The following is a 12,002-nucleotide window of genomic DNA, read 5'->3' on the forward strand; positions in this document are numbered from 1 at the left end:
TCAGCGCGCCGAGGGCGAGACAAAGCTATCCGTATCGGAGCTGTGCATTATCCAAGGGCTGCAGGCCTTCTGCAGCGCGTGCAGGTAACGAGCGGGACACGTGACCTTGTGATGCACCACTGCTTCTCTCGCACAACACGTCCCTCGTAAGAACGGAGCGGCAGCGAGCGTAGCCTCGCCGCCGGGTCCGGTTTTTTCTGGACGGTCCGGTAGTTGGGGGGGCGGAGCGGTGGCTCACCGGCTGGCGCGCCGCGCAATGAACCCGGCGACCCGAGTTCGATTCTCGGCCACGGTTATAAGGCGAGCGGCGAGTGATATCAGGACCGGCCTTTCCTTCGCCTGCCATCGCCATCATCGCTGACGAGTGTGGTCAGGGTGTGCTCCAAAACCGTCCGCGGCCGACGCGGCGTGGGGAGGCCTTCATCCATTGGTGGATTGAGAATGGCTGCAATATTTCATTTTGAATCCACTCGGTGATGTTTGCTGCTTCGGTAGCGATGCAGACAGCGCAGTGGCGGTGTCACAATTGGGGCTATGGCCAATTGCTTGTCCAGGTTATTGTCAGCCTCTTGGTCTTTGGGCTGTCAATCACGGTCACTCGCTCATCCCTCCAACTGCACCCCCCTAATAGTTTCCCCATTGCTCCACCCCACCCCAACCAAACTAATTTATTTGAATTTGCAGTGCGCATGTCCCGGGTCTGGCATACCAAACTGGCAATCATAAGGGAGGGGTTTTTATTTCTTACTTCTTCGTTTGCTTTTCTGCTTTGTTTTTAATTTCCCCGGCCTCTTGAGAGCCGACCGAAATTGGCAACGGCGAGCGTTTTACCGCAACGCTGACCAAGTCTCCTGCCTCCCGCGACGCTTTTAGACAATCGGCCATGGAGTAGACTGCGGCGTGCGCACACGCGCGTGTGTGTGTGGAAGTTGCACGGATGTACACACGCGCGCACACACCCGCACAAATGCATAAAAGCGCCTGTGAACACTCATGCACACCAAACTCACGCACACGCGCACTTCCACACCCACACACACGCTCATACACACGCACGCACTCCCACGTACAAAGACAAAGATCCCCCGTATAGCCTTAACAGACTGTTGGGGCAGGTGCTGTAAGTGTGAAACTATGACGGCTGGCACGACGCATGAGGGGGTGGGTGGCGAGCACGATGCCCAGCCGCCTTTGTTTCCTCAGTGGCGATATTTACACATTTCACCAGGTATTCATTTGAGGCTGAGTCGACCTAGGGTAGGCCCAGGACCGGATCGTCACTGGTGTTGGCCTTGAGCGGGAATCGAACGTGGGTCGCCGGGTTCGTAGAGCAGCGCACTTTACCGCTACCCTACCGCTCCCGCACAACGCATACGCGCACATTCGCACGCGCCGGCGAGAGAGAGAGAGCAAGCAGTTGGCGAAGCCGTGTGGCGGCCGAATCCATCAGCGCCATGCCGGCGGGCCCTCGGCGCGGCCCCCCGGGGGGGATGGGACGTCTCTCCGCGGCCAATTGGGACGGCCTCCAAGTCGACCCCCCGGCGCTCCCCTTGGCCTGGCGCCGGCGCTGCCCACGCCCTCTGTTGCCGCCAGCGCCGCCGCTGCCGTGATTGAATTCTTGTCAACGCCGCCGCGACCGCTACGATCCGCGCTCGCGCCTCCCTCTGCTCATCACAGCACCGTTAGATAACAACTCTCCCTAGTTCTCTACAAAGATAACCGTCTGTCCCTCAACAGTTACAAACAAGTTAAGGTGCGGCCCTGCTATTGCTTGCCCAGTACATTGCCGGCGGAAGGGGCCTCCACTCGAGCGGACACGAGGGGGTTACGGGTACTTGGCCTACTCTTCCACGTCGACCAGCCTCGTTGGAAGAGATGGGCGTACCCACACTTTACGCCACCGCACGTGGCCTGCCGATTGACTGGCTGGTGTAGGCATTCATGCTGGGTGGACAAATTATCGTGCCGAGGATCGAATTGACCCGTCAGCCTTTGTATTGCAAGTTAACTGTGCCTACCATAACACCACTGCGGTATTCTTATATACCGTATATGCAGTGGCAGTGCTCATTCATTTGAGGGGCCTTAAGCAGAAACATTTTTTGGGAGCCCCTTCCCCCACTCTTTCAATTCATAAAATTTTAGTGAGATGACAGAATGGTTATATAGGTAAGAGAGAGAGAGATGAAGTGACATAAGGGATTTAGACACAAGAGATACAGATGTAGAGAGATGAAGGAAGGGAGATGCAGGCACGGCGCGGGTGAGATAGATTAATTGGCATCCATTTTAATTAGCTTGTGACATTTATTAGGATTTCAATTTGGGTTCATAATTGAAGCCCTCCTATTTTATGTTTGAATCCGCGGGCCCCTTCAGCTACTTTGGTTCCCTAAGCTTTTGCCGGGTTAGTTTATGCCTCATGCGGCCACTGTATGTACGTATATATATTTGTTTCTAATCTTGCCCGATTATGCATTTGAATTGTATTTGCTTATCTGCTATAGCGCCCTTTCCTCTAAACCCCCATCGTTGTTTGTTGGCTTTGCTCCCCGGTTAGATTTTGGCGTGCTCGTACCCAGATGGCCGGATAGCCGCCGCTCTTCCTGCGCCACTTGGGCCTGTCCACGGCATCGGCATAAGTCAGCGCCCCCGCGCTCTCTGGCCTAAAAAAAACCCTCCCTCCAAATTAGGAGCGCGACCAAAAAATTCAGACGTGCGGCATAGCAAGCAAAAAAAAAATCCCCATTTAATGTTTCATAATTGCAGGGCTTTTATTTTTTAAGTGCTGCTTTTGTCCTGATGCCTGATCTCAGTCATTTGTTCAATTAGCTGCGTCGGCCGCATCCAGCGGGAATAAAACAAGGGGTTGCTTAATTACGTGAATTAAAACGGAATTGAAATCTCAGCTCGGCGCCGGCGTGCGCATTACGCGGCGTACACACCGCCACCGCTGCTGCTGCCGCTACCCGCTGACAATCATTTTCAGTCCACTGCTGGATGACGGATGACTCCGGACGCTCCCCCTGGAGTCGTGTTGTGGGGCACAGTCCATCCGATTTTGTGGCACCGTCTTCTTCTCTCGCTTCCGGGAGGCCGCCGGGTCGATAGATCACGAGCCGTGCTCCCGCCGTCTATTAAGACGAGCTGGCGGCGCTGCGTCCGTTGTCAGCCCTCATTTTTGTAATTCCTCAGCGGTGATCTCGGAAAAGGACAGGAAAGATATGTGGGCAGGGGTAGAAGGAGATGGTTGAAGGAAAGGAAGAGGAGAGGGAGGGGAAAGGGGTTCACTTATTGGGGCGGGGGGGCGAATCCGAACGTGAGTGAATCGACAAGGGGGACCGTGGCTTCGCTGTAAGCCGCCAGCGATCCCTGCGGCGATCGGTGCCGCTTGAGTCTGCGAGTGTTTCTCAGCGGCGAGAGGCGACAGACGTCTCGGGGCTGCGCTGCCGCCGCGCGTGTCTGTGACTCATCTCTCCGAGTTTTTACACGCATGCCGCACCGACCCATGCTCCTCTGCACGAGTCATTTTTTTTTACACCCTCGTTCATCTGTGGCTTGTGTCGCGACACTTTAGAAAGCAATACCACCCCACCTTACACATCCGTTTCCCCCACCCCACCAACACCACCATCGTTGTGGCATTGACACTATAAATAAAGTCTGCACGTCACATGCCGCCACTTCATGATGTATGTATGTTGAACTTCTTTCGTGCCGTACGTAGTCAACCATGCTCCGTACATGAGCCAGTGGCCAACTGTATTAAAACCCCTTAAGTATATTAACGTGGAAAAAACATATACTGATTAATAATCATAATAATACAAATGAACTGGTGCTTATTTGGGAAATTGTTGTTCGCCAAAATCAGCCCCCAATTCCCCGTAGCGCTCGAGCCAGAATTTTGGGGGATTCTTACCATGCCCAAGGAGAAGGCTGTGCGTGATGGTGGACCGCGGCTGGCTATAGAGCACCAATCACTGCTCCATGGGCAGATTCCACTTGGCTCGGATGCATCTCTCGTCCATCCGTGGGGCTGCCCTTGTACGTAGTGGCCCAGTGTCTCTGTAACCCCTCGTGACCCCCAATCCCCACAGGCTGGTGGTGAAGTGCTCCTCGGAGCCTCTGCTGCGGGAGAACCGGTTTGCGGCGCCGGGCGGGCGCGGAGACCTCGGCTCCGCGAAGGAGCTGGAGTGGGCACTGGTCGGCGGCTGCGACTCCACGTGCATCCCCGTCGCCATGGTACAGGGACGGTCCTTTGCTAGTCTATGGGTCCTGTGTGAGTATATGGGCCTTCTCCAAGTCTATGGTCCACAGTGACATAGTGCGGTTGGCACGGGCGCTGGTGCGAGGAATAAAACGTGGCCCTCCCCTGTACAGTTTTAAACCCCACCCTATTCCTCATAGCCCGGGTGCCTGGAACCCTTCAGCCTGTGGGCCCCCTCGGTGCAGTCACACCACCTGCACACTCAATAGCTACGGCACTGGTAGGGGGCCCCCACCTTCTGTTGAGTGGCAGTTGGACGGTGGTGGGGGGGGGAGAGAGAGTTTATTTTGCGGGTCAAGAGCCAACACTTGAGAATATCATTATGAAGACCCTGGGATATGAGGACACGCTCTGTACAATACAACGTGGTTATAAGGAAGTGTCTCGGTGTCACCGCATCTCACGGTGCTTGACAGGTGTGTTTGAGGTGCGCATTGATACTTTTTATTATGGGAAACGTTTGGAGGGTAGGCATTGGAGTGGGGATGCAAAGCAGGGAGGCAAGAGGGTAAGAAGACATAACGGTGAAGGTGACGATGAAGATGGTTAATAGGACCAGGAAGCTGGCAGCGAGGTGGCCGGCTGGCTCAGACGTTGTCGGAGTGCCGAGCTCACACCGCCGACTTCCTGAGACCCTCGGCTCGAATCCTGGTTTCAGCCGCCTGTGGTTAAACTGGGTGCTGCTTGTCCCGGTGACCAGCGACTGCGCGGAAAAAAACTCTAAACGTCCGTCAATACCACCGTGGCCTTAAAATATAAAAAATAATATTTAAGAGGTGACGTTTTGGGCAATGGCCCATTCTCGTAGCACGTAATAATTTGCTATAAAGCAGGGCCATTGACTTAGGGCACTGCTTGCGCAGCACAACCAATGCAGCAGCTTCAAATAATTTGTAACCATTATATTTCATTTACGGGGTGCTTCAAGACAATGTTTTAACACTTCCGAGAATTTGCAACGACACCACAAGAAATGTGCCTCCGGGCTCTGGAGACCACCTGGAGGAGATTCCAGGCACGTGTTGACAATGATGGCGAACAAATGGAGACTCTTTGACTTTTTGAAGCGATGAACATACAGTGTATTATCCGTTATTTTTCCATTAAAAACGATAGTTCCATGTAAGTGTTAAAAAAATATTTTGAAGCACCCTGTAGTTCTGCACACAATTTTCCAATTCAAAGTATCGCTTTTAACTGTCTTGCTATGAACATTACTCTCCTGAGCAAGGGCAGGTGGTAAAAGTGGTGCCCCCTACCGTGTGTGGACCAGAGGTCACTTGAAGGCATCTCACAGAGTTAGCTCTGTGGCATCCGTTTCTGTGGATCATTCTCTTAGCACGGAGGCTTGCACCGCTCTGCGAGAGTTCCTCATCAAATCTTCGTCTCACGACGTGATGCCCATAGCACGGTTGGCATGAAATAGCGGGGGGAAAAAGTTCCAAGGCATTATCTTCGTATTCCCCGGCGGGCGGTACATTTTCCGTCCGCTGGAATAAAATCCACCCCACCTCGTTTTTTTTTCTTTCCGTGGAACGACGGGACGATTGCGATGATGAATCCCTCGGGGCGGCTAGTGGGCATCATCGTTGCGACGAGCTCGAGCGGCCCGCGGAATGGATGTCGCGGGCCGTAGCCCGTGATGGACGAGAGGCCGATCCACGTGAAGCAATAATAACGACGGACGGCGCTCGGCCAATTTGCGCAGGAATTATTCACCCGGGCTTTAAAGAGCCGCCCATTATGATCGCCGGGCCATTTTGTCTTTTTATGCGCGACGCATGCGGTCCGTCTCGCGCGCCCGCGTGAAGCCGCGCGCGTGCGCGTGCACGCTGCATCCAATGTAATGCACACGTGTGCACGTACGTGCATGGCCGTTTTGTCGGTGCGCTGCTGGATGAGGGCCTCCCCATGCTGTGCAGGCCATGGCGGCTCCGAATGTAATTGCGAGCCTGCCTACACCCCGCCTCCGCGGGAAACCAAGACTGCTTAGCTCGCACCTTTTGCCAACAATGGAGCATTAAGAGCGATCACGACTCGGTGCTCGTGTCTTGGTGGGATTGTCAGATTGCATCACACGTGTGTCTCGGTGCGCGCGTGTGCCCTCCGGTGCTCGATTAAGGGGCACGAGGCTTCGGTGCGCGTTCACGTTACGGCCCTGCTGCCCATCCGCTGCACCACGCTGGTCAGTGGGGGGGGGTTGGTGAAGATCGGGAGCATAGACGTGCTAGCCGAGTACGGCACAGCAAACAGTGGGATTTCCATCACTGCCCTTCGGCTGCCCACAGCAGCCCATAACAACCTAGAAATGCATGTGATCACTCATTTACTCGCTATCCAGGCTCAACCCTTCTCGACTTCCCAGCTTTCACAGGCGCAATCCTGGTGATTTGGTGAAAGGCGTATCCAGCGGAACGCTCTGTTATGATGCTACGTCGCCATTCTGGCGTGGTGGTTGTTTAGTCCTCATCGGCCGTGGTCTATCTACTGCTATCAGCAGGCATCTCCAAGCCGTCGCCATTTCTCACGGTGTTTGCGAAACGAAAGTATATCTGGAGCCTTCACACGAGCTGATGCCAGGGCTTATTAATACCGGCGATATATTTTCCCAGTTTAATATGAAGTTTAAGCGCGCAATGAATTAACAACATTGTCACCTTTATAACGGCCCGGTAATAGTTATATATGCGTTGAAACGCCGCTGATAATACAAGATAACGATAAAAAAAAAAATTCTTAATGAAAAATAATGACGGCCAGATTGTAACGGACGTGATAAAATAAATTATCACGTCATCAGGCTCAAGAGGGTCATGTGACTTGGGGATAATATCTGGGGACATTTAAAAACCCGATATTTTTGATTTAAATATCACCCAAACTAAATATCGACTTGGCGGGATATGTCAATAAGTCAAAATATCCCGACGTGGCATACATCAGCTTTGTAATCGCTTCATTTATCACCCGGCACGTGGAGGTTGCTGCTCGCGTAGTAAAATGGACCAATGGGCCCTTGCCGAACTCGCGTCATCCAGCGGTGTTTATTTCTTAAACAGGGAAAAATCCCAGGAGCCCATTAAACTTGGGCTCCTGGGGTTTATGTGGCATTATGGGTGAGAGCCCGCCCGCCCGCCCGCCCGCCCACCCGCCATCTCACGACCGCGCTGGCTGGGTTAATGGCATAGCGAGACCGCTGGCAATGTAATTATAAGCAGTGGTGCTCTAGTGAGCGTCCCTGGTGCATGGGCGAGCATGCTGTTGGGTCGGTGAGCACGTAGGTGGACTAGTGAGCACCGCTTGCAGTCTGAATAGCGCAGCAGTGGGATAGTGGACACACGTGTGGGTTAATGAGCATGTCGATGGGTTTCGTGGGCTCTCCCTATGGCTGATTAGCATGCCAGTGGGCTAGTGGGCAACCCAGTGATCCAGTGTGAACATGGCGAGGGGGGATCTGGTGAGCACGCTCGTGGGCTATCGGGCACACGCCGGTGCGCCAGCGGACACGTCGGTGGGAAAATGGGCAACCCTGCGGTCCAGTGAGGACTCGGGGGGGTGGGGGGGAGATTGTGTGAGCATGCCGGTGGGTGAGTGGACACACCTGGTGGACTGGCGGGCACGCCAGCAGGCAGCGCACGTTGACGCAGCACTTTGCTCGTGCCGCAGTGGCTTCCGGTTCCGTACCGCTTGTCTCCGTGGCTCGTGCCAGGCCGGTGTTGTTGCCAAGCGTCGTGCGACCTGGCACCGCGTCGCAGAGGGGGCGAGTGCGTGGCCGGGTGGGGGGCAGTGGTGGTGGTGGTTTATGTTACTTTATTTAATAATTTTATGTACGTCTAAAAATGTTTTTTTCTCTGTGCCCTTGGCTCACGCACAGAGGATGTATGACGCGTGTCCATCGAAGCCGCTGGCGCTCGCCCTGTTCACGTGCCTCGATGAGCAACACCAGCTGTGTCCTTCTGCCATGCGCTACTTCTCTGCCAAGCTGGGTACGTCTGCCACCCTTACCCCTTTGTCGCATCATCACAATCATGCGTGCCATCCCCTCCATCGCCCCAATCACCCGTGCCATCCCCTCCATCGCCCCAATCACCCGTGCCATCCCCCCATCACCCCAACCACCCGTGCCATCCCCCCCATCGCCCCAGTCACCCGTGCCATCCCCTCCATCGCCCCAATCACCCGTGCCATCCTCTCCATCGCCCCAATCACCCGTGCCATCCCCTCCATCGCCCCAATCACCCGCTCTATTTCAGGACCGGTGCCGCACCCGGGTTTTACACAGTCCCGTGTAAAAAGCCCTGCAATTTCTAGCTCGCACCGATGCTCCAGGAAAGGCCTCCACTAGATGGAGCTTTGGAGAGTTCCTCCGGAGCAGTGGTTCCTTATGTCTATAGACCCGTGGACTGTTTAACAGCAGATCACCACGCAACCATGACATATTTTTCCAACATTAAAATACCTCTTAAGCAAAGCATCTGCAACAGTGCTGCAGACAGCTTCCCATGGGCTTGCAGATCAGCAGTGGTCTGCAGACCACAGGGTGGGAACCACTGCTCTAGAGGGTATTTTGTCAGCTCTTCCACGGTGGCCACACATCTTCGAAGAGGTGGGGATTCCCACACTATACCCACACGTGACCTGCCGGTCACAGACTAACTCTGGTGTACTCGCTTATAATGCTGGATGGACAGAGGCAGCGGGGGGGGGGGGGTGGCGGGGTGGGATGGGTTACTTAAGAAACTTGCACCATTGTTGTTAACCGCCGCGCCGCCCGTAGATGGATTAAAATCGACAACCCGAACGAGCTGCTGACCATTACAGCACGGCAATCTTACGTAACCCCCCCGCCACCTCCCGCGTAACTTAACGTGACGTGCGCAGGGTGTGAGACAATTCGCAGCAACTTAAGAGCGCCCGGTGGCTGTGACCAGGAAGAGTGTGTTTGCTACGTCCCGACTCAACTGAAGGCGTAAGATAGCGACGCAAAATTAAAGCAAAATTATTCTCAAGGGTTTCCAAATTTGAGTTTTAAAGCAAAAGAAAACATGCCCCCAGCATTCCGTCTTCAATTTAAGCACACAACAAATTCACACCTATGGGAAAATAAGATTTTATTTTTCTATCTCCAGTGCACAAGATTGCACCCCACACTCCCTTTCACGGTGCGTGAAAGGGAGTGCGTCTCTCCTCCAAATTCCCTTTTTTCCCACTGGCATATCTGACCTGTGCCAGCGTGAGGCTCTGGTGGTATGCGTGGTTTTCCACGAGCCATTTTGCGTTTAGGCCACCACACGCACTACTGCAGGTCACCACCCTCCTCCTCCATCCCTCGCTCTGCGCCACTCTGCAATTCCCTCCCCGCCGTCTTCTTTTACACCTTCTCACTCCCCCAAACTCTTCACAACCTTTGCTAAAAACCACGAGCAATGTATTCACTCTCACGTATTACAACCTTCACAGAGTAGCACCGTTTGTTGCTGACCGCTTGGCATTTTTGGCCGTTTGGGCCTAGTAGAATCACAGACTCTCGGCGCCTGTGATTCTACAGAATGGATGACTCGGGGATCGATGTGTGGAGTGGCGTCTACGCCCTCCCTGCGTAGCGACCCCCCCCTCCCCCCCATCTCGTCCCGTGGGTAGCGTCTCGACTTGCCCGGCTGTCATGACTCCTGGTCGCGCAGCGGCTTAGCAGGGTGGTGTTATCATGGCGAGGTATCTCGATACGAAAGTGAACGCTCGGCAGTTTGACGCGCCCCACGTCGGGGCTGGCTTAAGTGCCACTGCCTCTGCGTTTGTCGCGCAAGCCCCCCCCCGCACACCGCACCTCCCCCCCTCCTCCCACTTGCCCCCCACCACCGGGTGAGTGGTGAGTGGGTGGTGAGCCTCCACACATCACTGCTGAGAGCGGCACCGCGTCTGGTTCACATTCATATCAGATCTTGATATCAAAATATGAATATCCCACCCATTGGTGCAGGGCTGCCTATGTAGCTGAGTTCCACCCATGCCCCGGCACTGACGATCTTTCGGCTTTTTACTCTTATGTACATACTTATATAAGATCTATAATGAATTATATAATTGTTCTTACGTAAAGAATTAATGCATAATCATGACCTCCTTCCCCCCCCCCTCCCCCTCTTCGTTATATAACATATGCGACAAAAATCCCTTTGGCTCACGACTGCCAAAGAGATAACAGAGATGAGTGTTATTCCAGAGCTCTTTAGACTCTGAATACAAATTGCACAGACGTAATAAAACAAATGCAATGTGGATTTATGTGTCGTTCAAATGCGACCGCATCTCGAAACATGGTACTGGAACGGTGGGCGTATGTGTTTTATAGAGAGGCAGCGAGCAATAGGCAGAGGAGCAGATAAAGGCGTTGAACAGGGGGCAGGGAGTCTACAGCACGTATGGCTGGGGAAGGGAGTTCCAGACTGGGGGGCAGCAAAGGGGAATGAGTGACCTCCCACTCATGAGAGGAGAGGTAGGAGAGCGTGTGGGGGGGAGCAGAGTGAGATGAGAGGGGAGAGGTAGGAGAGTGCGTGGAGGGGAGTAGAGTGAGATGAGAGGGGAGAGGTAGGAGAGTGCGTGGAGGGGAGTAGAGTGAGATGAGAGGGGAGAGGTAGGAGAGTGCGTGGAGGGGAGTAGAGTGAGATGAGAGGGGAGAGGTAGGAGAGTGCATGGAGGGGAGTAGAGTGAGATGAGAGGGGAGAGGTAGGAGAGCGTGTGGAGGGGAGTAGAGTGAGATGAGAGGGGAGAGGTAGGAGAGTGCGTGGAGGGGAGTAGAGTGAGATGAGAGGGGAGAGGTAGGAGAGTGTGTGGAGGGGAGTAGAGTGAGATGAGAGGGGAGAGGTAGGAGAGTGCGTGGAGGGGAGTAGAGTGAGCTCAGAGGGGAGTGGTAGGAGAGTGCGTGGAGGGGAGTAGAGTGAGCTCAGAGGGGAGTGGTAGGAGAGTGTGTGGAGGGGAGTAGATTGAGCTCAGAGGGGAGAGGCAGGGGAGTGCGTGGAGGGGAGTAGATTGAGATGGGAGGGGAGAGGCAGGAGAGTGCGTAGAGGGGAGTGGAGTGAGATGAGAGGGGAGAGGCAGGAGAGTGCGTAGAGGGGAGTGGAGTGAGATGAGAGGGGAGAGGTAGGAGAGTGTGTGGAGGGGAGTGGAGTGAGATGAGAGGGGAGAGGTAGGAGAGTGCGTGGATGGGAGTAGAATGAGATGAGAGGGGAGAGGTAGGAGAGTGTGTGGAGGGGAGTAGAGTGAGATGAGTGGGGATAGGTAGGAGAGCGTGCAGAGGGGAGCAGAGTGAGATGAGTGGGGAGAGGTCGGAGAGCGTGCAGAGGGGAGCAGAGTGAGATGAGAAAAGAGAGTTTGGCAGGAGCGAGTCCGTGGAGGATCTTGAAGACTGAATGCAATCTCGAAATTGATGGGGGGGGATTGGATTTGGAGCCGGTGGAGCGATGTGAGTGTTGGGAAACGTGCTCTGGCTTGCTTACGGTGAGCGCGAGGAGTCTGGCGGCGCTGTTTCGGATCGTGCATGTAGCCGACACGAGTGGCTTTGGGCCCCGGCGGGGATTACCACAGAGATAACGGGCGCCTCCATGAGCGTCCGCGCTGCTGATCGCCGCCTCCTGTGCTGTCGTACTCCGCAGCGAGCAGCGGGTTCATCAGAGCCACGCTGGAGGTGAAGGCTGCCTTCTGCCGAGGTCCAAGGTAAACATCAGCTGTCCCTGTC

The 12,002-nt window shown here is 54.5% G+C and overlaps 1 protein-coding gene across 1 annotated transcript in view; it reads left to right on the forward strand.

The window, feature by feature from the left end:
- Positions 1-12,002, forward strand: part of MEI1 (meiotic double-stranded break formation protein 1) — an 89,619-nt gene that overhangs the window by 22,486 nt on the left and 55,131 nt on the right. Inside the window, exons 13-16 of the mRNA XM_078599916.1 lie at positions 5-84; positions 4,101-4,245; positions 8,145-8,256; positions 11,920-11,980. Of these exons, the coding sequence (XP_078456042.1) occupies positions 5-84; positions 4,101-4,245; positions 8,145-8,256; positions 11,920-11,980 (398 nt within the window). The remainder of the gene's footprint in view (positions 1-4; positions 85-4,100; positions 4,246-8,144; positions 8,257-11,919; positions 11,981-12,002) is intronic.

Source organism: Lampetra planeri, chromosome 1, assembly GCF_965212315.1.
Source record: "Lampetra planeri chromosome 1, kcLamPlan1.2.h2, whole genome shotgun sequence".
Classification (NCBI taxonomy): Eukaryota; Metazoa; Chordata; class Hyperoartia; order Petromyzontiformes; family Petromyzontidae; genus Lampetra; species Lampetra planeri.